The sequence below is a fragment of the Thalassophryne amazonica genome, chromosome 2 (assembly GCF_902500255.1).
Source record: "Thalassophryne amazonica chromosome 2, fThaAma1.1, whole genome shotgun sequence".
In the NCBI taxonomy this organism is placed as follows: Eukaryota; Metazoa; Chordata; class Actinopteri; order Batrachoidiformes; family Batrachoididae; genus Thalassophryne; species Thalassophryne amazonica.
In genome coordinates, this window is record NC_047104.1 from 12,819,125 (window position 1) to 12,845,679 (window position 26,555).

Sequence of the window (26,555 nt, forward strand, 5' to 3'; positions counted from 1 at the left end):
TGCCTCAAACCTGCGCAGTGCACATCAGAGGTCACTGCCTGAAGAACAGAAGCACATTATTTACAGAAAGCAGAGATACAACTCTAAAGTCACCAAACTGGACACCCTCCATTCCCTGACTGTGCCTTGATAAAATCCATCCATGAACATCACGAACAGGACTGGTTACAAGGGTCAGACGTAGTAAAGTCCAACATCCACTGGAAGTAAGTCTGATGTAATGCCGAGACTGGATCGCATGTTGCAGTCCACAAAATACATGTAGACTGGTTGGTCTACATGTTGGTTCTACTCCCAAGGCTCTTGAGAATGGATGGTAGTACGACCAACTACTCTGCATGTTGTTGTTACTCAGAAAATAATTCTTCCACTTACTGTGAGCTGAGGAAGAATTGACTCCTCTCATTTGTTTACCATTGAGGTTTTTGTGCAGTTGAATCTGAAATTAATTCAGACACACAACATGTTAAGTGAAATATGGGCGGATGACATCATTATGCAGTGCTGACATTTTGACAGTACAAAGTTACAAGAAGTTGCAGGATACTTGCTGAATAGTTGAGAGGCAGATGGAAGATGAAAGATAGAAAATAATGTATGCAACACAAACTTACTGCAGCTGTAAAGGCGGTTAACCCGAACGATGTCCACGGGACTCATCTGGGTCGCTCTGCCGATTGCTACGTCATTATCAGGGATGGGAACGATGGTCGGCTGGCGGTTCCTCGAAAAAGTGTACCTATGGAGGAAACACGCCTTCATAATGAGTTTTTTAGGCTGGACCACGTTCAGTAACATTAATTACTGAATGTTTATGTGCTGACATAACTGCAACAGTAAACTAATAACAACCAATCAGATTTCATGTGACATCATAGTCTGCGGTATAAAAATTAGGTATGTCCACATCTTGGATTTTTTTGACTATTGCTCCTTATTTATTTAATATTGAGTGTCCACCAGTACCACGTGCTGATCCAATACTTGCACCAAGCAGAATTCAGGCACATTAATAGTCACTTTTACAGCTCAACCATGCATTAAGACAAAATCCATGGTGCTTCTCAATGGTTTTATTCATTAATTTTTGTTTATTTATTGTTAAAAACAATTAAGTACTTTTTTCATGGATCATCAGTTCCACTTATTGGGCAATTGTACTTGTAAAACTAGGACACATGGTTGGAGTGATTGAACAATGTTTCAGTTTTGAAAAATACCTACATTCTCATTATTATTATTATTAGTAGTAGTATTGTTATTATTATTATTGCACATAGAAAATATCTAAAATGCCATCAAATGGGGGCGGGGTTTTTTATTAGTAAAGGTTATGCCACTGTACTACAGTGAATCCAGAAAGTATTCACAGTGCCTCACAGTATTTATTACTGCAAAATGGATGAAATTCACGTTTGTGCTCAACATCTTACACACAATATGCCATAATGACAACGTGAATTTTTTTTTCGATTTTTGTTAATTTATTAAAAATAAAAAAAGGAAATCATATGTACATAAGTATTCACAGCCTTTGCCATGAAGCTCAAAATTGAGCTCAGGTGCATGCCCTTTCCACTGATCATCTCTGAGATGTTTTTACAGCTTATGGAGTCCACCTGGGGTAAATTCAGTTGATTGGACATGATTTGTAAAGACACACACCTGTCTACATATAAGGTCCCACAGTTGGCAGTGCATGTCAGAGCACAAACCAAGCATGAAGTCAAAGGAATTGTCTGTGGACCTCCGAGACAGGATTGTCCAGAGGTAGAAATCTGGGGAAGGGTACAAAAATGTTTCTGCTGCTGCTGCTGATGGTTGACCTTTTGCAAGGTTCTCCTTGCGCCACAGAGCAATGCTGGAGCTCTGACAGAGTGAACATCAGGTTCTTGGTCACCTCCCTGACTAAGGTCCTTCTCCCTGATCTCTCAGTTTAGACAGGTGGTCAGTTCTATGAAGAGTTCTGGTGGATCTGATCTTCTTCCATTTATGGAAGACTGAAGCCACTGTGCTCATTGGGACCTTCAAAGCAGCAGAAATGTTTCTGTACCCTTCCTCACATTGTCCTGATGGGGTAGAATTTTGAGAGAAAAAAGATAATTTCATCCATTTTAGAATAAGGCTGTAACATAACAAAAAGTGGAATCCATGAATACTTTCCGGATGCACTGTATGTTCTTGTATCTTTTCATAATTATACTTTGCTACCTATTTTTGACAGAATATTAATGGCTGGGTGAGATGTTACCTTCCATAGTGCATGACAGAGCCGTAGTCATATGGTGTGTCAAGATTCCTTGTATTTTTCTTCTGGAATTGCCCTTCTAGCCCTGCAGGGGAATCACACACACACAAAAAGGTTTGTTTCATTGGAATTTGTCCAGTGATAGAGGTGGGCAATGTGTTGGCCAAGCCTGTATCCAAATCAGAAGGCTGCTGGGTCAAAACCACCCATACCCATTCTCCATGTAATGTAGAGTTGGGCCAGGAAAAGTATTTGAGGTAAAACGAGCGCCAAAAAGAGGGAAGCCAAAAGAACTACTAACTAATTGCCGGAGCTGAGGCTTTACAGTTGCATCTACTGTATACATGAGCACAGTTCCATTACTTCTCCACAAGTTCTTAATCAGTCTCATAGGATCTGACAGGGACCAGTAAGTCTGGAATTCTAGAAGCATGTGCTGGTGCGACACGTTGCCGCATCCACAACAACCACCTTGGGTCCTCGATGGAAACCACCCAGGCAGACTAGTCTATCCCCACATCTCTAAAATAACCATTTATCTACTGCAGCCAGGTGAAACATGGCCTTCTCTAGCTTCTGTGGTCCTCTGCACTCAGGCTGTAGTGACATCATGACTCCATAAGCTCTTCCCAGGGGTTTCTCAATCTCAAAGTCTGAGGACACAGAGATGAATGTCACTTCCGACATAAGTGAATGTCTGTACAAGTTCAAAACTTTCACCAAAAGAGATGAAATTCATTTTTTCCTTCAACATTCTACAGACAATACCCCATAATGACAATGTGAATTTTTTTTAAAGATTTTTTTGCTAAATTATATTTTATATATATATATATATATAAATTAAGAAATCACATATACATAAGGATTCACACCCTTTCCTCAATATTTTGTTGATGCACCACTGGCAGCAATTACAGCGACAAGACGTCTTGAATATGATGCCACAAGCTTGGCACACCTATCTTTGGGCAGTTTGGCTCATTCCTCTTTGCAGCACCTCTCAAGCTCCATCAGGTTGGATGGGGAGCGTTGGTGCACAGCCATTTTCAGATCTGTCCAGAGATGTTCAGTCGGATTCAGGTCTGGGCTCTGGCTCAGCCACTCAAGGACATTCACACAGAGTTGTCCTGAAGCCACTCCTTTGATATCTTGGCTATATGCTTAGGGTCATTGTCCTGCTGAAAGATACATCACCCCAGTCTGATGTCAAGAGCACTCTGGAGAAGATTTTCATCCAGGATGTCTCTGTACATTGCTGCATTAATCTTTCCCTCAATCCTGACTAGTCTCCCAGTTCCTGCCACTGAAAAAACATCCCCACTGCATGATGCTGCCACCACCATGCTTCACTGTAGGCATTCACGCTAAAGAGTTCAATCTTTGTCTCATCAGACCAGACAGTTTTGTTTCTCATGGTCTGAGAGTCCTTCAGGTGCCTTTTAGCAAACTCCAAGCAGGCTGTCATGTGCCTTTTATGAAGGAGAGGCTTCCATTTGCACACTCTACCATACAGACCTGATTGGTGGATTGCTGCAGAGATGGTTGTCCTTCTGGAAGGTTTTCCTCTCTGCACAGAGGAATGCTGTAGGTCTGACAGAGTGACAATTGGGTTCTTGGTCACCTCCCTGACTAAGGCCTGGTTCACACGGCAGGATAATTAGGCCGATATCGGACCCGAGCTTCCCCTTCCGACAATCTTAAGGACGCCCCGACAATCGTGATGACGCTAAAGATAATCTTATCAGATATTTCTCCTGTGTGTGGTGTGTTCAGAGCGCTCTGATCTGCTCGGAAGGGCATCAAGAGCGCTCCGATCGCAAATCGGGGATATTCAACAGAAATTCGACATCATGATGTACACTGTGATTCTTTAAATATTGATAGGTGTGCAAAATACACAAAATTGTGCAAAAGGAGGTGTTGGGATGTTGAATGGGCCATCCTAAAGAATGCAGCGATAATTTAAATAAGTATATGAAATGTAAAAGAAATACAAGAATGTGCAAAATGATGTCACTGAAAGCATAGACTGTATCACAAGCAAAACCGATAATGTCTAGGTGTGTGTGTGTGTGTGTGTGTGTGTGTGTGTGTGTGTGTGTGTGTGTGTGTGTGTGTGTGTGTGTGTGTGTGTGTGTGTGAACTTGTGAGGACAAATTCTGGTTTAAAATCATCAGTGTGAGGACATTTTGGGTTATGGCTCCCATTTTGTTTTTTTGGGTTATGGTCATGTTTACGGTTAGGGGTGATGGGAAGCATTATGTCTGTGAATGTCATCATAAGTATAGAGATATAAACACATGTGCATGTGTGTATGTGTGTGTGTGTGTGTGTGTGTGTGTGTGTATGTGTGTGTGTGTGAGAGAGAGAGCGAGAGAGAGAGAGAGATGGGGAAGGGGAGGTAATCAAGGTTATTCAAAAAGAAGGTGACCAGGATGGGATGGATCAGCCACAATCTTCTTAGCATGTTTTAGAATCCTGGCAGCGTACAGGTCGTGGAGGAATGTAGCATACAGCCAATCACCTGCTCAACAGAGCAAATGATACACTTCATTTTGCCCTTGGACTGGTTGTCTGACTGAGCGGTAGCCATCCAGCAACAATGGTGGTCCTGGTGTGTCATGGATGCAGCAGCACGTGGCACCAGTGCATGTTCCCAGACTTGACTTGTCTTGATTCTGCCCTTGTCCCGAGCAGTGGTGATGGATATATACGAGTAACACCTGAAAGAATGTGAAAATGGCTTACCCAAACTGCAACAAAAACTGACAGTTATAAAATGTACAGTGTAACTAGCTTCAAACTTAAAAGGACCAGAGGTGGTGAAGGTAGATGAGTTTAAATACTTGTGGTCAGCTGTCCAAAGTAATGGAGAATGTGGTAGAGAAGTGAAAAAGAGAGGGCAGGCAGGGCGTAGTGGGTGGAGAAAGGTAGCAGGAGTGATCCCCCCAAGTCCATAGTACAATATTTAATAAGACCATATATGATGAAAATACATATTACCAGGCACCATCTTGGAAGAAAAAAGTCTGCCACCGTGGAAACTGAAGTGGCTAACTGCTTATTTGCAAAAAGCAGGCCAAGAAGTGCCAAATGTGGTGCTTGCATCACAAAATCAAAGCTTGCTATGACATATGCATTTATCTGCTGCAAGGGCGTAGGTTTGGTCTCAGCTTTGGTAGGGACAATACCACCCCCCCCACCCCCCTGCCCACCACCACCACCACCCCCTAACCCACTCATACCATTAGACGCACAAGTACAGCATAATACATAACATATGACGACATAATGCTGAATAATTTAACACTTTATTTACAATATTAAGCATGTAGGCAAACAAACAAATAGCTTAAATAACAAAATTGCACCCAAAATCACGAATCTATTCGATAGGCCTACACCTGAGAGAACAAGACAACAAAAAAATACTTGTGGAGCTAACACACACACAAAAAAAAAAGTTTTTGCAACCAAGATGTATAATTTATTCTCTTCATCAATAATGCAGTTGTAGGTATCTGGCAACCTAATTTAAAAAAAAAGGGGATTTCCAATGATATATATGGTGTATTACGGTAAACGAAGCCTGTGATGTCATAACGCAGAGGAAAAACACGGAAGTTTCACACTAATGCGCCGCTGATTCTCATTACCGTAAGTTCTCATGTAAGCCCTCACTCTGAAAAATTTAACACTGACAGCAAGCCAAGAACCCGTGCTTTCCAACAGCATGCTATGTGTTGCATATATTACGGTAAAGTGCGTTCGGTGACTTTTGAAACGAGGCAAAAGTATGAAAAAGAGCGCAAAAGTGACAAAAAAGTACAGAGACAGACAGCAAACATAAATGTAGTAATTTCTGAGGAAAAGGCAGGGTGTTAGTGTCATTTGTGAAGGTGTGTGTGGGTGTGCAGTTTATTTTAAGTGTGGCGCACAGCATTGTTCGCAACCCCTCCCCCCCGCCCTTCTTGTTTTTCTGCACTGGAGCAGTGTTGCCAGATATGAAATATCAAACTATCGTACCAAAACCTCAAAATTATCGTATTTTGGGAGATATGATCGTACACAAACAAAACGCATACAACGTAGCTATTTTAGCGTTTTTTTTTTTTTTTTTAAATTTCCAAAGAATTTTATGTCACATTTTTAAACAGTAATTATAGTAATGGGGAAACTAGAACGCACTACTAGAAAGATTTTTTTTTTCTGTGAAGGGACACAAACGTGTTAATTACCAGACTAGAAAGAGTCGAATTCAACCTCGAGGTCGCTGTCGTCATCCGATGCCATGGCCACTTGTGCAGATTTTGTTGAACACAGAAAAAATGTTGACACCTCCATAAGGAACTTGAACTTTTTTATTTTTCTTGTATATCTCTTTGCTCTTGTGTTTTGTTCGTTTGTTGTTGCATTTGTTGAAATAAAGTTTAAAAAAAAAAAGATGTTGGTTGGGGAATCTTCCTGTCACGGCACAGATTGGATGGAACTCATTACTTTGTATGGAGAGGGGGCGGGCTTTCAAATGACGTTGTCCCGGGCGGCCAAAGCTGTGTGTGTTGTGTCTTTGATGCCGCCTGAGTGCAACGCCTGCAAAATGATTCTTGGGTGTCAGAGAGAGATGCGTGTTTGGGCAACCAACTGAAATTATCGTACATATTGGATTTATTCCCATTATTGATCGTACAGAGGGCAAAACTATCGTACCAAAACCTCAAAATTATCGTATTTTGGGAGATATGATCGTACACAAACAAAACGCATACAACGTAGCTATTTTAGCGTTTTTTTTTTTTTTTTTTAAATTTCCAAAGAATTTTATGTCACATTTTTAAACAGTAATTATAGTAATGGGGAAACTAGAACGCACTACTAGAAAGATTTTTTTTTTCTGTGAAGGGACACAAACGTGTTAATTACCAGACTAGAAAGAGTCGAATTCAACCTCGAGGTCGCTGTCGTCATCCGATGCCATGGCCACTTGTGCAGATTTTGTTGAACACAGAAAAAATGTTGACACCTCCATAAGGAACTTGAACTTTTTTATTTTTCTTGTATATCTCTTTGCTCTTGTGTTTTGTTCGTTTGTTGTTGCATTTGTTGAAATAAAGTTTAAAAAAAAAAAAGATGTTGGTTGGGGAATCTTCCTGTCACGGCACAGATTGGATGGAACTCATTACTTTGTATGGAGAGGGGGCGGGCTTTCAAATGACGTTGTCCCGGGCGGCCAAAGCTGTGTGTGTTGTGTCTTTGATGCCGCCTGAGTGCAACGCCTGCAAAATGATTCTTGGGTGTCAGAGAGAGATGCGTGTTTGGGCAACCAACTGAAATTATCGTACATATTGGATTTATTCCCATTATTGATCGTACAGAGGGCAAAACTATCGTACAAATACGATAATTATCGTACATCTGGCAACACTGCACCGGAGCCACCCATCCTCTGCGCTCCGGGACCTCCCACTTTACAAATGAAGCACTGCCTGCCACGAGATGCGCTTTGTTTACGTCCATGTGAGAAGAACGTGAGCCAATGAAATTGCAACATGGGTAACTCTGTCACTCTGGCACGTCGAAAACACAAAACGTGACGACTAAAATTATAGTATCGAGTTCGCAAAAAAAATAGTGAATGATTTTGTTATATAAACAAAAATGCTAAATATTGGTAGGGACTATTTTGCCATCCCAAAATAATGGTTGTGACTTGTCCCTATGGTCCATATGCAAACCTACGCCCCTGATCTGCTGCACTAAAGAGTGAAAGTGAATGTTTACAAGATGTTATTAAGACCAGTTGTGTTATATGGCTTAGAGGTGGTGGTGTGAACAAAAAGTCAGAAGTCACAGCTGCAGTTTTCTTTGGGAGTGAACAAAATAGGCAGGATTAGTAACATTTATCAGAGGAATAGCACAGGTAGAGAGTTTTGGAGATCAATCAATCAATCAATCAACTTTTTTCTTATATAGCGCCAAATCACAACAAACAGTTGCCCCAAGGCGCTCCATATTGTAAGGCAAGGCCATACAATAATTATGAAAAACCCCAACGGTCAAAACGACCCCCTATGAGCAAGCACTTGGCCACAGTGGGAAGGAAAAACTCCCTTTTAACAGGAAGAAACATCCAGCAGAACCAGGCTCAGGGAGGGGCAGTCTTCTGCTGAGACTGGTTGGGGCTGAGGGAAAAAAACAGGAAAAAGACATGCCGTGAAGGGGGGCAGAGATCGATCACTAATGATTAAATGCAGAGTGATGCATACGGAGCAAAAAGAGAAAGAAACAGTGCATCATGGGAACCCCCCCCACAATCTACGTCTAAAGCAGCATAACCAAGGGATGGTCCAGGGTCACCCGATCCAGCCCTAACTATAAGCCTTAGCGAAAAGGAAAGTTTTAAGCCTAATCTTAAAAGTAGAGAGGGTATCTGTCTCCCTGATCTGAATTGGGAGCTGGTTCCACAGGAGAGGAGCCTGAAAGCTGAAGGCTCTGCCTCCCATTCTACTCTTACAAACCCTAGGAACTACAAGTAAGCCCGCAGTCTGAGATCGAAGCGCTCTAATGGGGTAATATGGTACTACTAGGTCCCTAAGATAAGATGGGACCTGATTATTCAAAACCTTATAAGTAAGAAGAAGAATTTTAAATTCTATTCTAGAATTAACAGGAAGCCAATGAAGAGAGGCCAACACGGGTGAGATATGCTCTCTCCTTCTAGTCCCCGTCAGTACTCTAGCTGCAGCATTCTGAACCAACTGAAGGCCTTTTAGGGAACTTTTAGGACAACCTGATAATAATGAATTACAATAGTCCAGCCTAGAGGAAATAAATGCATGAATTAGTTTTTCAGCATCACTCTGAGACAAGACCTTTCTGATTTTAGAGATATTGCGTAAATGCAAAAAGGCAGTCCTACATATTTGTTTAATATGCGCTTTGAATGACATATCCTGATCAAAAATGACTCCAAGATTTCTCACAGTATTACTAGAGATCAGGGAAATGCCATCCAGAGTAACGATCTGGTTAGACACCATGCTTCTAAGATTTGTGGGGCCAAGTACAATAACTTCAGTTTTATCTGAGTTTAAAAGCAGGAAATTAGAGGTCATCCATGTCTTTATGTCTGTAAGACAATCCTGCAGTTTAGCTAATTGGTGTGTATCCTCTGGCTTCATGGATAGATAAAGCTGGGTATCATCTGCGTAACAATGAAAATTTAAGCAATACCGTCTAATAATACTGCCTAAGGGAAGCATGTATAAAGTGAATAAAATTGGTCCTAGCACAGAACCTTGTGGAACTCCATAATTAACTTTAGTCTGTGAAGAAGATTCCCCATTTACATGAACAAACTGTAATCTATTAGACAAATATGATTCAAACCACCGCAGCGCAGTGCCTTTAATACCTATGACATGCTCTAATCTCTGTAATAAAATTTTATGGTCAACAGTATCAAAACCAGCACTGAGGTCCAACAGAACAAGCACAGAGATAAGTCCACTGTCCGAAGCCATAAGAAGATCATTTGTAACCTTCACTAATGCTGTTTCTGTACTATGATGAATTCTAAACCTGACTGAAACTCTTCAAATAGACCATTCCTCTGCAGGTGATCAGTTAGCTGTTTTACAACTACCCTCTCAAGAATCTTTGAGAGAAAAGGAAGGTTGGAGATTGGCCTATAATTAGCTAAGATAGCTGGGTCAAGTGATGGCTTTTTAAGTAATGGTTTAATTACTGCCACCTTAAAGGCCTGTGGTACATAACCAACTAACAAAGATAGATTGATCATATTTAAGATTGAAGCATTAAATAATGGTAGGACTTCCTTGAGCAGCCTGGCAGGAATGGGGTCTAATAAACATGTTGATGGTTTGGATGAAGTAACTAATGAAAATAACTCAGACAGAACAATCGGAGAGAAAGAGTCTAACCAAATATCACTGAAAGCAGCCAAAGATAACGATACATCTTTGGGATGGTTATGAGTAATTTTTTGTCTAATAGTCAAAATTTTGTTAGCAAAGAAAGTCATGAAGTCATTACTAGTTAAAGTTAATGGAATACTCAGCTCAATAGAGCTCTGACTCTTTGTCAGCCTGGCTACAGTGCTGAAAAGAAACCTGAGGTTATTCTTATTTTCTTCAATTAGTGATGAGTAGAAAGATGTCCTAGCTTTACGGAGGGCTTTTTTATAGAGCAACAAACTCTTTTTCCAGGCTAAGTGAAGATCTTCTAAATTAGTGAGACGCCATTTCCTCTCCAACTTACGGGTTATCTGCTTTAAGCTACGAGTTTGTGAGTTATACCACGGAGTCAGACACTTCTGATTTAAAGCTCTCTTTTTCAGAGGAGCTACAGCATCCAAAGTTGTCTTCAAAGAGGATGTAAAACTATTGACGAGATACTCTAACTCCCTTACAGAGTTTAGGTAGCTACTCTGCTCTGTGTTGGTATATGACATTAGAGAACATAAAGAAGGAATCATATCCTTAAACCTAGTTACAGCGCTTTCTGAAAGACTTCTAGTGTAATGAAACTTATTCCCCACTGCAGGGTAGTCCATCAGGGTAAATGTAAATGTTATTAAAAAATGATCAGACAGAAGGGAGTTTTCAGGGAATACTGTTAAGTCTTCTATTTCCATACCATAAGTCAGAACAAGATCTAAGATATGATTAAAGTGGTGGGTGGACTCATTTACTTTTTGAGCAAAGCCGATAGAGTCTAATAATAGATTAAATGCAGTGTTGAGGCTGTCATTCTCAGCATCTGTGTGGATGTTAAAATCTCCCACTATAATTATCTTATCTGAGCTAAGCACTAAGTCAGACAAAAGGTCTGAAAATTCACAGAGAAACTCACAGTAACGACCAGGTGGACGATAGATAATAACAAATAAAACTGGTTTTTGGGACTTCCAATTTGGATGGACAAGACTAAGAGACAAGCTTTCAAATGAATTAAAGCTCTGTCTAGGTTTTTGATTAATTAATAAGCTGGAATGGAAGATTGCTGCTAATCCTCCGCCACGGCCCGTGCTACGAGCATTCTGACAGTTAGTGTGACTCGGGGGTGTGACTCATTTAAACTAACATATTCATCCTGCTGTAACCAGGTTTCTGTTAGGCAGAATAAATCAATACGTTGATCAATTATTATATCATTTACCAACAGGGACTTAGAAGAGAGAGACCTAATGTTTAATAGACCACATTTAACTGTTTTAGTCTGTGGTGCAGTTGAAGGTGCTATATTATTTTTTCTTTTTGAATTTTTATGCTTAAATAGATTTTTGCTGGTTATTGGTGGTCTGGGAGCAGGCACCGTCTCTACGGGGATGGGGTAATGAGGGGATGGCAGGGGGAGAGAAGCTGCAGAGAGGTGTATAAGACCACAGCTCTGCCTCCTGGTCCCAACGCTGGACAGTCACAGTTGGAGGATCCAAGAAAATTGGCCAGATTTCTAGAAATGAGAGCTGCTCCATCTAAAGTGGGATGGATGCCGTCTCTCCTAACAAGACCAGGTTTTCCCCAGAAGCTTTGCCAATTATCAATGAAGCCCACCTCATTTTTTGGACACCACTCAGACAGCCAGCAATTCAAGGAGAACATGCGGCTAAACATGTCACTCCCGGTCTGATTGGGGAGGGGCCCAGAGAAAACAACAGAGTCCGACATTGTTTTTGCAAGTTACACACCGATTTAATGTTAATTTTAGTGACCTCCGATTGGCGTAACCGAGTGTCATTACTGCCGACGTGAATTACAATCTTACCAAATTTACGCTTAGCCTTAGCCAGCAATTTCAAATGTCCTTCGATGTCGCCTGCTCTGGCCCCCGGAAGACAATTGACAATGGTTGCTGGTGTCGCTAACTTCACATTTCTCAAAACAGAGTCGCCAATAACCAGAGTTTGATCCTCGGCGAGTGTTTCGTCGAGTGGGGAAAACGGTTAGAGATGTGAACGGGTTGACGGTGTACACGGGGCTTCTGTTTAGGGCTACGCTTCCTCCTCACAGTCACCCAGTCAGCCTGCTTTCCCGACTGCCCGGGATCTGCCAGGGGGGAACTAACGGCGGCTAAGATGAAGCCATTGAGGCAAAATTGAGATGATTTGGAGATGTACAGAAGAAGGAGCCAGAGTGTACAGGAAGAAGAATGCTGAGGATGGAGCCACCAGGCAGGAGGAGAAGAGGGAGGCCAATGAGGAGTTTTATGGATGTGCTGAGGGAGGATATGCAGGTGGTTCGTACGACAGAGGAAGATGCAGAGGACAGGGTGAGATGGAGACAGATAAACTGCTGAGTTGACACCGAAGGGGTGCAACCAAAGGAAGAATAAGGAGATTTACTGTATGGTGCACTGTGTTTCATACCCTGATCTAGACTGGATGTCGACAAAATCCTGTTCTCTGCTCTGGGGGGTGAAGCGGATGCAGGTGGACTCAGCAAACGAGCGAAGACCTGTGATGATGGTGTTCCTCTCTCTTGTAGCTTTGAAACACACATGGCATCTCATGAAAATTCAGTAAGGTATATCCAGTTCTAAGGTGGAACTATGCTAGTATACTAAGGTATATTTAAATATCTAAAAAGGAAGAGTAAAATAGAAGAGTAGAAAAGAGTAGATTAGAGCCACTTAGGTGCCCGGTCTTGAGAACCAGGGATGGTAGGTTATGGTAGGTCATGTTCATTTCATCATTTTATCACTTCATCAAATTTTACCATAACTTAATCAACACTTCATCATCACTTCATGATCATTTTATCATCACTGTATCAACTCCTCATCGTCAGATTCATAGTTGCCAATTTGACTGAAGTGCACATTTTTACACATTTGATCACTGTATTTTGTTGGAGAAAATTATTTTGAAATGTCTCGACAGAGGCAGCATGGTGGCTTGGCACTCTTGCCTCACAGCGAGAATGTCATAGGATCGATTCCCACATTTGGCCTTTCTGTGTAGAGTTTGCATGCTCTCCCTGTGTTTGCATGGGTTTCCACACAGCTGTAATACACATCATGTGACAGATATATTGTCAGTCCATCTTATGAGGTAGAACATGTATCTGTAATATTATGTTATCATGGCTGTAACACCCCGTTCAGACGCATTGCGCTGTGAGTCAGTGCGTCACAGAGCCGCAGATCAGCGTGCACATCTGAACAGCCTGTCACAGCTGTAATACGCATCATATGACAGTTACAACATCAAACTCATATGAAGGAATGATGTCGCAACTGGAGCCATTACAGTATGAATAGAATAAATGATCACCTTCATGGAGCTAAGCTCCTGGAGGGAGGAAGGGTGAGAGGGAGAGGGAGAGGAGCACGCAACAGTGGGAGAGAGAGAGGGAGAGCATGCAAGGGAGGGGTGGGTGGCAGCAGTGTAATACTTTAATATCCACGCCTGTCTTGGCACTTTTTACATGTTGTTGTTGTTCATTCGGCTGCTCCCAGTTTTGTTTGGGGTCGCCACAGCGGATACAGCCAGATCCGCATTGGTAATTGGCACAGGTTTTACACCAGATGCCCTTCCTAATGCAACTCCAGTTTTACCCGGAGAAATACACACAGCCGCTGGTGTTCCAAAGAGGTCTCCCATCCAAGTACTAACCAGATCCTGCTCTGCTTAGCTTCTGAGATCTGATGGGATCAGGCTGACACAGAGCAGACCAGCTGCACTGGCACTTTTTACATATGATATCTAATATATGGCCTGATGCATGTAATCCAGGTTCTCCTGCTTATGGGTTTTCTGTGCTGCATGAGCTGTTGGCTAAAACTGCCACACTGGTCATAACGAGTGTGCACAATCATAATTTGATGGGCATAATGATCTGACCACATGCGTATCCATGCACTTCAGTGATGCAATTGTTAGTGGACCCCGGGTTACATCCAGGCTTGGACTGGTAATCTGTGATTTTGGGCATTTGCCCGGTGGGCCGCTGCACGTTTAGACATGCATGGGCCGGCCCTCCCATATTTATAGAGATTATGGAAATAGACAGTGTTCTTGAACCGCGCGCTGCTGTCAACACGAGGAAAGTCCGTGATTGGTGAAGCTACAGCATTTAATCGGCGCAGCTGCAGAGCCACTTCCTGAATTTGTGTCAAAATAAAAGTTCTGTAGTGTTTCATACACGGCGCAGTCTTATTCTAGGTTTCAGTTTTGTTTCCGTTTGATCACACAACGGAGACTTACATCGAGCACAATGATTGACATGACCAGCAGTCAATGACAATGGAGAAGCATACAGGGTGGCCAATCAGTTTGCTCTCGCCCCTGTGAATGGATTGAGTCCTCGGCGCCTGGACTTCTCTCCGCTCTTCTACTGATACAAGGTTGGAATCGTTTCTTTTATCTTAATTAACTGTGCTTTACTTTTGTTAATCTTTAAATGCAACAGCTACGGACTTCAGCTCCTTAATTTGCTGCTGTGTGAATCCTAGCAGTGGTTACACATTACCTCTCTCTCTCTCTCTCTCTCTCTCTCACTCACTCACTCACACTTTGGAGACACAAAAACTTTTTTTCCGCTTGTGTGCTTTTGCTTCCGTTTTGTCAGACCCGGCGCCAGAAAAAAAAAAAAATATATATCACAAGGGGCGGGGTCGCCCCCCCCCCCCAAAAAAAGTGTGCACCGGAGGAGACGTGCGCTCCTGGAAAGCTCATGTATTTACGCTGCACCGTTGTAAGAGACTGACTAAGAGTGAAGAGTGATGACAGTATTTTTTTTTTTATTATTATTTGAACGTATAGACGCTCGGTCAAGTGATCTCCTGCATTCCACACAGAGCTGGTGTTCTGTCGAGATGAGGTGCGCCAACTTTCGACACTGTGAGCTGTGACGTACCTTCGCATTGTCCAATAGGAACGACGCGTCAGGCCAAAACACGGAAGACTCGTGGCAGAAACCACTGATCTGTACAAAATGGATTGGACCAATCCGATTGGTGCAGAAACCGCTGATCTGTACAAAATGGATTGGACCAATCCGATTGGTGCAGAAACCACTGATCTGTACAAAACATTAACGTGTGACAGGACTGCTCATTCATAGAGCAGTTTTCTGAAGAAAAATCATTGGAAATGTTTTTTTTTGTTGTTACCTCAAAATTTCTGATTACTGTTAAAAAAAAAGTTTAGAACACTTGTAATTAAAACAGGTAAATAAATCAATAAATGGTTCTTTAGAAACCTTTCATCTGTATTAAAACCACCTGTTATTTCAGATTAGATCATTTCTTGTTTAACATAAGGAACCTCAGACATTTATTTTTAGACAAATAAAATAACATGGAAACTTGTATATTTTTTGAAGTCTGGTAGATTATTTATATCTTATTTCAACCAGAAAAACAAACACTAAATAAATACAAATGTTTATTATAAATGCAAAAGGAAATAATTTAACAATGGCTGCAGTGTGATTGTAAAGTAGGATTTCTGTGACATAAACCTCATGATGTTTTATATATATATATATATATATATATATATATATATATATATATATATAGTCATTTAAACTTGTAATTTCGTCAAAATATGTAATTGCCTTAAATGCTATCAGGACGTCCCCTTGTGGCGCCGGGTCCGCGTTTTGTGCTATGATCAAGGTGAAATGACAGTGAAAGTGTGTGTTTAGGTGTGTGTTCATGGTGTTTAGGTGTATAGTATTTGTTCATTGGGGGTTCGGTATGGACGGGTGGGTGTGCGTGTTTGGGGGTGGATTCGTCGGGCCAATAGTGGGCTGGTCCAGAGGAAAAATGCCAGGGCCGAAATTTGTTCCCAGTCCGACCCTGGTTACATGTCATCAGTTCCTAAGTTGGATGCACATATTTACTAGATAGGTTTGAGCTGTACAAAAGGCCTGCCCTGAGCAGATCTCGGCCCCGTCATCTTGGAAGGTTGAAGCACTGTAGCGGTCTCTCGCTATCAGTGGAAAATGCATGCTGTGAGCTTGTAATCACTGTCAATTCTCTGTCAGACTTCTCCTCTGTTATTTGCATTTAAGACGCGAAAACGTGTGCTTAGGTCAAGTCCGATACATAGATTCAATTTCTGAAGTCAGATTTATCATAACTGTTGATCGTTTCTCCCTATAAGGCTACGAATGGAGCATAGAGTGGAGCTCCTGTCAATAGAAAACTCATGTCATCAGTCAATTCTCTCGCTGATTACCTTTTTCTCTCTCTCTGTGCTTTGACAGCAAAGGATTAGAACAAAATCATTCCATGCTGGACCGAAACCCCCAGCGGACTGTGCCCACCGCCCGCCAAGGAAGTGCAACCACGCGGAGCGCGTTGGTGTCAGAGCTCAAGCCCACCCGTCGACTGCAATTGAGCATCACTGCCAAGATCCCCGAATGGACCAGTAACGCCACTCATGTGCTCCTCGTCATTGCAGACAGCCAGCTGCAGGTGGCCGGGAATGATACAAGTCTTCCCACTGTCCCAAGCAGCATTGCCGGCCAGCTCGAAGATCTCAGCGGTCAGACACTCAAGTACAGCCGCCGTGTAAACGGGGGCTCTGGCACCCACACGCCCAGCACAGCTGCCCCAACCCCCCACCCCCACCAAGCAGACGGTGGACATGGCCGACTGGAAACTGCAATCCAGTATGGGAGGAGTGAGTCTTTGCCTTGGCTCTGGCTTTACTGCCTGTTTTGCCTCTTCCACTCATGATTTCATTCTAATCATTCGCTTTGACAGCGAATGATTAGAAAGCAAAGAAAGAAGAATCACCCAGAGAGTTTTCTATTGACAGGAGCTCCACTTTACATTCCATTCACAGCCTTATCGGGAGAAAGGATCAGCAGTCATGCTAAATCTGACTTCAGAAATCAAATCTATGTATCTGAATTGACCTAAGCACAAGTTTTCACGTCTCAAATGTACATAATGGTGGAGAAGTCGGCCAGAGAATCGACAGTGATTACAAGCTCAGAGCATGCATTTTCCACTGACAGCGAGAGATCGCTGCAGCACTTCAACCTTTCAAGATGGATGGCTCAGCGCTCCAGGTCATGTGACCGTAATACCTGTCTATTTTGGGATGTCTATGGTTGGATATCATTCGAAATCCAGCAGGGTGACATGGCAGGTCTTCAAAAGATAGTAGATCACAATGCTGGCTCTGCCATGCCCCTCTCATTTCTTGCCTTCAACCCAGATCTCGGGTGGCACTCACACCACAATCGTTTGGCAGTCAATGTGCATTCTTCTTATTCTTACTGCAATCTGACAGCAGTCTAAGTATTTGTACTGTGTTCGAACTACATTTGGACTGCATTCATGGGCATGCACACGGACTGTACACGACTCGGTCAAGGCGGGTTCTGCCCACATTCTAAATATTTGACCGGCATTTGTACATGGCTGTTAGAATATCTGTTTCTCCTGACTGCATCTCAAAGTTTTACTTTATTTCTCATTCCAGGTGCTTCGGCTTGCTCCCTGCTCATTCTTCCTAAGTGTGACGGGGCATTTGGACAGCAATGGAATTGACTTTCACTACTATGCCAATGTCTTTGAGTTGAAAAGATGGGCAGAGGATATCCAGTTTGTCTTGAAATCTGTGACAATTATTGAAATATTTAAAAACAATGTTCATCACAGAAGGATTGGAAGGGATTTGCATATTTTTCCCTCTAATGTGTATCATTAAACAACCTCCTTAAACCTGAGGTTAAACAGCAGTAATTTATTTTTAAGAAAATGATGTATGTGGATGCAGGACGTTAAATCTTTCAAGGAATTTGGAGGAAATTCAGTGCAAAAAAGGGCAAGGGCCCAAACCAAAGCAAAACACCTGTGATCTCTCAGACTGTACTGCATCAAAAATAGTCATTCATCAATAGCTGATATAACCACATGGCCAAGGGATTACTTTGGGAAACGTTTGTCAGGTACTACAATACACAGTTACAGTCACAAATGCAACTTAAGGGATAAAGGATAATGATCACATAAAATATGGAATATCTTGGGTTCATACTGTCTGCAATGATATGAAGGTTAAAGTGCAAGGATGCAAGGATAACTTTTTTAATTAATTTTTGATGTCATCCCAACCTTTTCTGATTTGGGGTTGAATGTTTATTAAATCAATCAATCAATCAATCAATTTTTTTTTTATATAGCGCCAAATCACAACGAACAGTTGCCCCAAGGCGCCTTATACTGCAAGGCAAGGCCATACAATAATTATGTAAAACCCCAACGGTCAAAACGACCCACTGTGAGCAAGCACTTGGCTACAGTGGGAAGGAAAAACTCCCTTTTAACAGGAAGAAATCTACTGTTATTGCTGTTGTATGTTTTATCTGTATTGTCCTTTAATTTTAACTGTACTTATGATGTGTGATTAGTTGTATTATTATCGGTGGCACGGTGGTTTAATGATAAGCACTGTTGCATCACACTAAGCAGGTTGTGCGACACTCACTGGCTGGTTCTTTCTGTGTGGAGTTAGCATGTTCTCCCTGTGCTTGTGTGTTTGTGTGAGTTCCATCCAGGTGCTCCAGCTTCCTCCCACATCCAAACACATGCAAAATTGGTGAATTGGGAACTTCACCATAGATATGAGTGTGAATGTGTTTGTGTGTCTACATGTGGCCCTGTGATTGGCTGGCGTCTTGTCTTGCCACCCACCCAAAGACCACTGGGATCAGCTCCAGCGCCCCCTTGACTGTTGATTGGCATAAATGGGTACAGAAGATGAATGAATTATTGTTATAGTACAAAGCAGTTCTTACAGCACTGGTTGGAGATGTGATACATCAAATACTGATCGGCAGAGGTGGGACGAAGTCACCATCAAGTCACTCTCAAGTCATGAATCAGCAAGTCCCAAGTCAAGTCTCAAGTCATAATGACCACCAATTGTTTGCAAGCTGAGTTGAGACTTGACTTGGGATTTGCAGACTGATGACTTGAGAGTGACCTGATGGTGACTTCGTCCCACCTCTGCTGATTGGAGATACAAGATACAATACAAGTTGGTGATGTGATATTTACAGTACTGATTAGAGATGCAGCACTCACAGTTGTGGCTGGAGATGCAATATGTAAAGCACTGCTAAGCGATGCAGTACTTACAGCACTGGTTGGAGATTCAATAAGTAAAGTACTGGTTGGAGGGGTGGTACTTACAGTACTGGTTGGAGATGCGGTAGGGTACATAGACATTGCCATCTCTGGATTTGGGCCACAGGCAGCCTCTCTGTGTGCATTGATCAGCATTCTGCAGGCCTGTTGGTATGGCGATGTCTCCTTCCACAACTGGAGGCTCATCTAAGCCCCTTTCTGCAAAACGACACAGCAGTGATCACATAAATGAAAACATGTGATTGAATTAATTTGTTTGTATGAATACATGTATGTTTGTGTAAACAAATCTACAGTTCTGGTTGAAAGTTTACATATGCTCATTATAGGCATTAATGTCATGGTAATCTGGGGCTTTAATAATGTCTTTGGCCTGTTCGTTTGGCAGTGTGGAATGATTGGACAGCATACATCATGAATGACTTTGGAAAACAAAAATAGTATCATATTAATCATTTAAAAATTACACACATTTATATAACTAATGCTTCCATTTTCAGAGTTCATAAGTAACTGGACAAAGTAAAGCTAAAGATTAGTGTAAAAGTGATGATTTGTCTTAAAATGAGGTTTCTTTAACATCAGGGGATGGACACATGAACATTTCCAAGTCACTGAGTACGTGTTGGACTATTGTTTTAAATATCAATCAGGTGGCCAAGCAGCTGGTGCGCTTGTTTCTACATCAGAAGGTTCTTGGTTCAAGACTACCCCTGGCCATGCTTCATGTAATGCTCATGTAATGTTTCATCAGGAAAGATGCATAGCATAAAACATGTACCAAATCAACATGCAAATCTGCTGTGGTGACCCCAAGTGGGGGAAAAAGGGAGAAGCCGAAGGAACTTTCTTCTCTGTATTGTAACTCTGCCTGGAGTAGGAAGCTCTCAAAAACTGACAATCCAAGAAAGAAATGTTGACTAAAGCAACCAAGACACCCAGACAACTCTGTAGGAGTTGTAGACGTCTGTGACTGGAGAAACAGTGTGTGAACCAGTGGAGCAGAACAGAGAAGCATTTTCACACAAGAAAACAGCTCAAATCTTTGAATTCAATTCAGTTAATTCATTTTATATAGCGCCAATTCATAACAGTGTCGCCTCAAGGCGCTTCACACAAAACTCAAGGCACTTCATACAAAAGTTAAACAGTTACATTACATAGTTTTGTTTGTAGATATGAACATACCAACATTGTTATTTGCTCTCTCTAACAGGGTGGACACAGAGACGTCCTCGTCCTCAATGCTGTTGCCTGTGGATCACAGTTTTTAAAGAATTAGCTGCGTGAATTCAGACTAGGGTTGGGTATCGAGAACCGCTTCTTTTTGGGTATCGTTAAGAAATGATTCAATCCACCGATATCAATAGTCTTTTTGCTTAACAATTCCCTTATTGGTCCTTCAGAGTGGTCGTTGTTTTTGAGGGTGTTTGTCGGGAAAATGATCATTTCCCTATGTGGATTACAGACCCTGCAGTGGGTCTGTAATCAACCATTTCTGCAGCGCGACTCCACTTCGCTTTAAATAAAATGACACCTCTTTCCAAATGCTGCAATATAGACAATAAATCGCCTAAGTTTTTTTTTTTTCCAAAATGAGACATCCTTCATTCTTTATGAATTACATCCTGACGTGCTGTGCAGCCAGCTACAAGAGCTCAGCTCAGAGGTATGGAAAGACATTCATGCCAATAATGTCTGAAAGGAAATGCTTTGACAAAAACTACAGATTTTGTTTATTTCTATGTATGTCCAGAGATCAAGGATCCACCATGTGGAGTTTATTATGTCCAAAGTTTAAAGATAAAGTGACCAATTTTATATTTATTTACTTTAAGACTCAATAAAATGATGTTGACATAGAAAACCTGTAAAGCCTATTTTAGTACACAGAAAATTCACAAGAGGTATCGATAAGGGAATCGATAAGGAATCGGATCGACAGTGGTATCGATATTCATACACATATACAGGGCGATTATCAATACCCATCCATAATTCAGACAATATATTCACTGTGTTTTATGATACGAAACAAAAGTCCCATCTTACAAGAGTGTTCCTCAACCTCTTCAAATGAATCCTGAAATATGAAAGAAGACAAAGAAATACAGGACTGAATCCAACTGAATGAATTTGATAAAATCAGAACCTGATTTTTATATATATATATATATAAGCATAAGGATTTACTTGGATTTCAATTCAGTTTTGGAATTCAAACTTAAAAAAAAAAATCAAATCAAATGTATTAATTTATATAGCGCCAATTCACGATGAAATTGTCTCAAGGTGCTTCACACAACATAAAAAAACTATTAATTAACAATAAAAGAGGACCATAAAAGAAAGACAACCATAAAAGAATACAAGAATAAAAACACATCATAACACTAATGATAAAACAGGGAAAACAAATGAGTCTTTAAACGTGACTTAAAAGTCTCAACAGTATCCGACTGCCGAATGTGTGCCGGGAGATCGTTCCACAGAGCTGGGGCACGGTAGGAGAAAGCTTTGTGACCGGCAGACTTTTTATTCACCCTGGGAACACACAGAAGTCCTGCACCCTGAGAACACAGGGCCCGAGCTGGTACATAGGGGCTTACCAGGTCAGCCAGATAGGGAGGTGCAAGTCCATGAACAATTTTATAAACTAATAACAGTACTTTAAAATCCGATCTTGCAGGAACAGGAAGCCAGTGCAGGGACGCCAAAACGGGCATAATGTGGTCAAACTTTCTGCTTTGTGTCAAAAGTCTGGCAGCAGCGTTTTGAACCAGTTGAAGACCCCTAATCCTGGACTGCAGTAAACCAGAAAATAGAGCATTACAATAGTCCAATCTAGAAAAGACAAATGCATGAATCAAAGTCTCAGCATCAGCCATAGACAGGATAGGACGAATCTTCGCTATATTTCCCAAATGGAAGAAAGCAGTCCTCGTAATGTCTCTAATGTGGAGATCAAAGGACAATGTAGGATAAAAAATTACTCCAAGGTTCCTCACTTTATCCGTATGATGTATAACACATGAACCTAAGCTAAGTGCTAGCTGATCAAATTGATGCCGTTACCTCGCTGGACCAAGAACCATAACTTCAGTCTTATCAGAATTTAAAAGTAGGAAGTTACTAGACATCCAACTTCTTACTGATGCAAGGCAATCTTCCAAAGATTTTATGTGAATGAGATTACCAGCAGTTATTGGCATGTACAATTGAGTGTCATCAGCATAGCAATGAAAGGGAATCCCAAAGCGCCGCAGTATATTCCCAAACTTGTCACGTGACAACTATTGTTTTTCCTTTTAGTTATTTAATATATTCTTCTGACACTTGAACAATGACGGTCCTCATTGAAGATCATTGTCCTTTTTTTTGTACAAGTGTGCAACATGAGATCCAGCAAACAAATGCTCGTAACTTCAAATAACTGAATAACCTGCACAAACAGGAAATGGCAGTGAGGACAAAGAACAGTTTGAGTCAGAGATCCTCAGCACTCTGTAATCCTCAAAGGCTTTATTTCTTTACAGCATATCTAGTGGAATTAAAGGTCCTGCGGAAACTGGGAAATGGGAGGAAATAGTGAGTGTCGTGTGAGAAGAAAAGGTTCAACATAAAAACAGAAGGATTGTCACAGTATACAACCGATTACTGCAACAGCAGTGGGTCATGGAAAATTGTACAATTAAACAAGATGTTAATGTAATTATGAAATGTAATTTATGTAGCATTCCCAAACCTTACATTCATGAAATATTCAGTCAATCTGGTGTCAAACCTGTTTTTTTTTTTTTTGTTTTTTTTTTGACTTACTACAGCAGGTCTGGACAGCTTGTAAATTTTTTGAATTTTATTGATACACTGCTTTTCATTTCGAAGAACAATAATATATACACTACTTGTAAATTGTGTTTGTACCTCAGAAAAAACCCTCAAAATATGACACAACTTATGAATGTGGCAAATTCTACTTAAGAAGACTGTATAGTGCTTTGCACAATGATCCCACTGCACTGGGACATACAATTAAACTTTATTAGTGACAATGTCACTTATTTGTTGTTCCAGATAACTCCAAACTAGATATCTTGAAAGTTTGTGGAATTGGTTTTTCAGAAATCATGCAGCAATCTCTACAAGCTTCGTGCAATTTCACAAGAATAAAATAGATGTTCCAGAATTTCTTTATTTTATTGCACCAGTGACAATCATTAACTTTGTCAAATGTAAATATTCTTCAAATCAATTAATTTGAAGGATACATTTCATCTATAGTTTTGAAATGTATTCTGTATAGTACATGTACTTACAGATATTATACCATTCCATTACTCTCCATTATGTGTGCAACCCATCATCTTGACTTTTACATTTTTAAATTTATATATATATATATATATATATATATATATATATATATATATATATATATATATATATATATATATATATATATATATATATGTACATACGAGGGCTGTCAATAAAGTATAGGTCCTTTTAATTTTTTTCAAAAACTATATGGATTTCATTCATATGTTTTTACGTCAGACATGCTTGAACCCTCGTGCGCATGCGTGAGTTTTTCCACGCCTGTCGGTGACGTCATCCGCCTGTGAGCACTCCTTGTGGGAGGAGTCGTCCAGCCCGTCGTCGGAATTCCTTTGTCTGAGAAGTTGCTGAGAGACTGGCGCTTTGTTTGATCAAAATTTTTTCTAAACCTGTGAGACACATTGAAGTGGACACGGTTCGAAAAATTAAGCTGGTTTTCAGTGAAAATTTTAACGGCTGATGAGAGATTTTGAGGTGATACTGTCGCTTTAAGGACTTCCCACGGTGCGAGACGTCGAGCAGCGCTCTCAGGCGCCGTTGTCAGCCTGTTTCAAGCTGAAAACCTCCACATTTCAGGCTCTATTGATCCAGGACGTCGTGAGAGAACAGAGAAGTTTCAGAAGAAGTCGGTTTCAGCATTTTATCCGGATATTCCACTGTTAAAGGAGATTTTTGGACGCAGCACAGGACGCAGCACAGGAAAAACACCTCCGTGTTGATAACCATTTATAAAATCCAGGCGGCTTTTGATGGCTTTCAGTGGAGTGAGTATATGAGAAATTGTTTAACAGCTGGACATGTTCCACCTTGTCCTTAAGGCTTCCAACAGAGGTGTTTTTCCTGTGGCGGAGCATCGCGGCGGCTGCGAGCCGACGCTGCAATCCGTCTGCACGTCTTTCATTAAAAAAATCTCCTTTAACAGTGGAATATCCGGATAAAATGCGGAAACTGACTTCTTCTGAAACTTCTCTGTTCTCTCACGACGTCCTGGATCAACAGAGCCTGAAATGTGGAGGTTTTCAGCTTGAAACAGGCTGACGACGGTGCCTGAGAGCGCTGCGCGACGTCTCGCACCGTGGAAAGTCCTTAAAGCGACAGTATCACCTCAAAATCTCTCATCAGCCGTTACAATTTTCACTGAAAACCAGCTTAATTTTTCGAACCGTGTCCACTTCGATGTGTCTCACAAGTTTACAAAAAATTTTGATCAAACAAAGCGCCAGTCTCTCAGCAACTTCTCAGACAAAGGAACTCCGACGAGGGGCTGGATGACTCCTCCCACAAGGAGTGCTCACAGGCGAATGACATCACCGACAGGCGTGGAAAAACTCACGCATGCGCATGAGGGTTCAAGCATGTCTGACGTAAAAACATATGAATGAAATCCATATAGTTTTTGAAAAAAATAAAAAGGACCTATACTTTATGGACAGACCTCATATATATATACACACACTATAGACTATATAATATACAAATAATGGATGGTAAGGAGTCCAACATAGAGAAATATTGGATGAAGAAAAGTTATGTTGGACTTGGCTACACCTCGTCCAATATAACTTTTCTTCATCCAATATTTCTCTATGTTGGACAACTTGTCATCCATCAATTGTTATGTTCACCCCCCTCCCAAATTAAGCAAACAACAAAGAGTCAAGTAAATTAGATCAATTTATTTTGTTGTGAACAGCATATGAATGCTTCTAAAATGTCAATAGCGTGCTTGTCTACCTTAGTGTTTTTGGCATCCTTGGAGTTCAGTATTTATACCTTTTTTTTTTTAAATCAGGCCCAAAGTGTTTTACTTTCCATATTTATTTACCCATCCAGTCTTCTAGTCTTCTGCAAACATAGATTTCAGGTTGGGGGGGGGGGGGGGGGGCTGCAAAACTAGAGGGGCACTCAATACAGCACATACCTCTGCCAGAAAGTGCATCAGGCCGAGCAACCCACATGCCACCTATAAAGTGCCAGACTTTATCAGCACATTAAAAAATCTACAGCTGTATTTTTTTTTTCTTTTAACATGTTATGGGGTTTTTTTTAATGAGAAAATAATGAAAACATCACTGATACTGCCTTATTGATGTTTACAAAAATGGGGGCGCATCTGAGATCCACCAAGCATTTGCACCAGGAGCAGATCCAGTTTTTTAAATAAATTTGCCTTTGCACCAAGCGTCATGAATCAACAGATTTTTGTGTCATCCTGATGACAAACCAACAAAAAAAGAAGGTTAAATGATGAGTGCGGTTTTGTTTTTTGTTTTTTTAAGTCACGTCTCAGCTCATGGGATTTGAGAAATGTGACTTTTGGCACCATTAGATAATTATGACTCTGATGATTTGATGTTTTGATCAGCACTGTTTGTTTGAATGGCTGAATGTGTACAGTGAGTTTGAGTTCAGTGTGAGTTGATGGTTGTTTTCCGGGATGCTGTGGCTCTGCACGGAGCAGAAGAGGAAGCTGAGCAGAGCCGCCTGGAACATAATGACTGCCATGACTGGTACCAACTCACAGAGGAAACGTGAAGGAAAAACAGTTGATGTTGAGCTTTTATAACGAGGAAAACCAGTTGCTGTTCAACATGCTCAGTAACGACAGATTGACAAATTCTGTTTCACAGACAGTGTCTGCTGTTACTCAACCTGGACTGTGGTTTGTGTAGGACGTGCACTTCTCATGCATGAGCACAGTGCTGGTGCTACTAGTCAGTGATCTAAAAATTACCAGATGAGAGAATAACAACAACAACAACAACAAAATGGACAGAATTGGAAGCATAGAGGAGAAAGTATTTGTTTAAAAATATGGAAGGAGGGATGTTTC

At 41.1% G+C, this 26,555-nt stretch overlaps 1 protein-coding gene across 1 annotated transcript; it reads right to left on the reverse strand.

The window, feature by feature from the left end:
- Positions 1-349: 349 nt before the first annotated feature.
- LOC117501607 (low choriolytic enzyme-like) lies at positions 350-26,242 on the reverse strand. Its single transcript, XM_034160529.1, has 10 exons — positions 26,156-26,242; positions 21,437-21,467; positions 20,573-20,638; positions 19,430-19,582; positions 12,636-12,753; positions 4,742-4,974; positions 2,792-2,901; positions 2,252-2,541; positions 615-739; positions 350-439 (listed from the first exon to the last, which is right to left on the reverse strand). Exons 1-10 carry the CDS (start codon positions 26,225-26,227, stop codon positions 411-413), a joined length of 1,227 nt encoding a protein of 408 aa, XP_034016420.1. The 5' UTR covers positions 26,228-26,242; the 3' UTR covers positions 350-410.
- Positions 26,243-26,555: the final 313 nt, after the last annotated feature.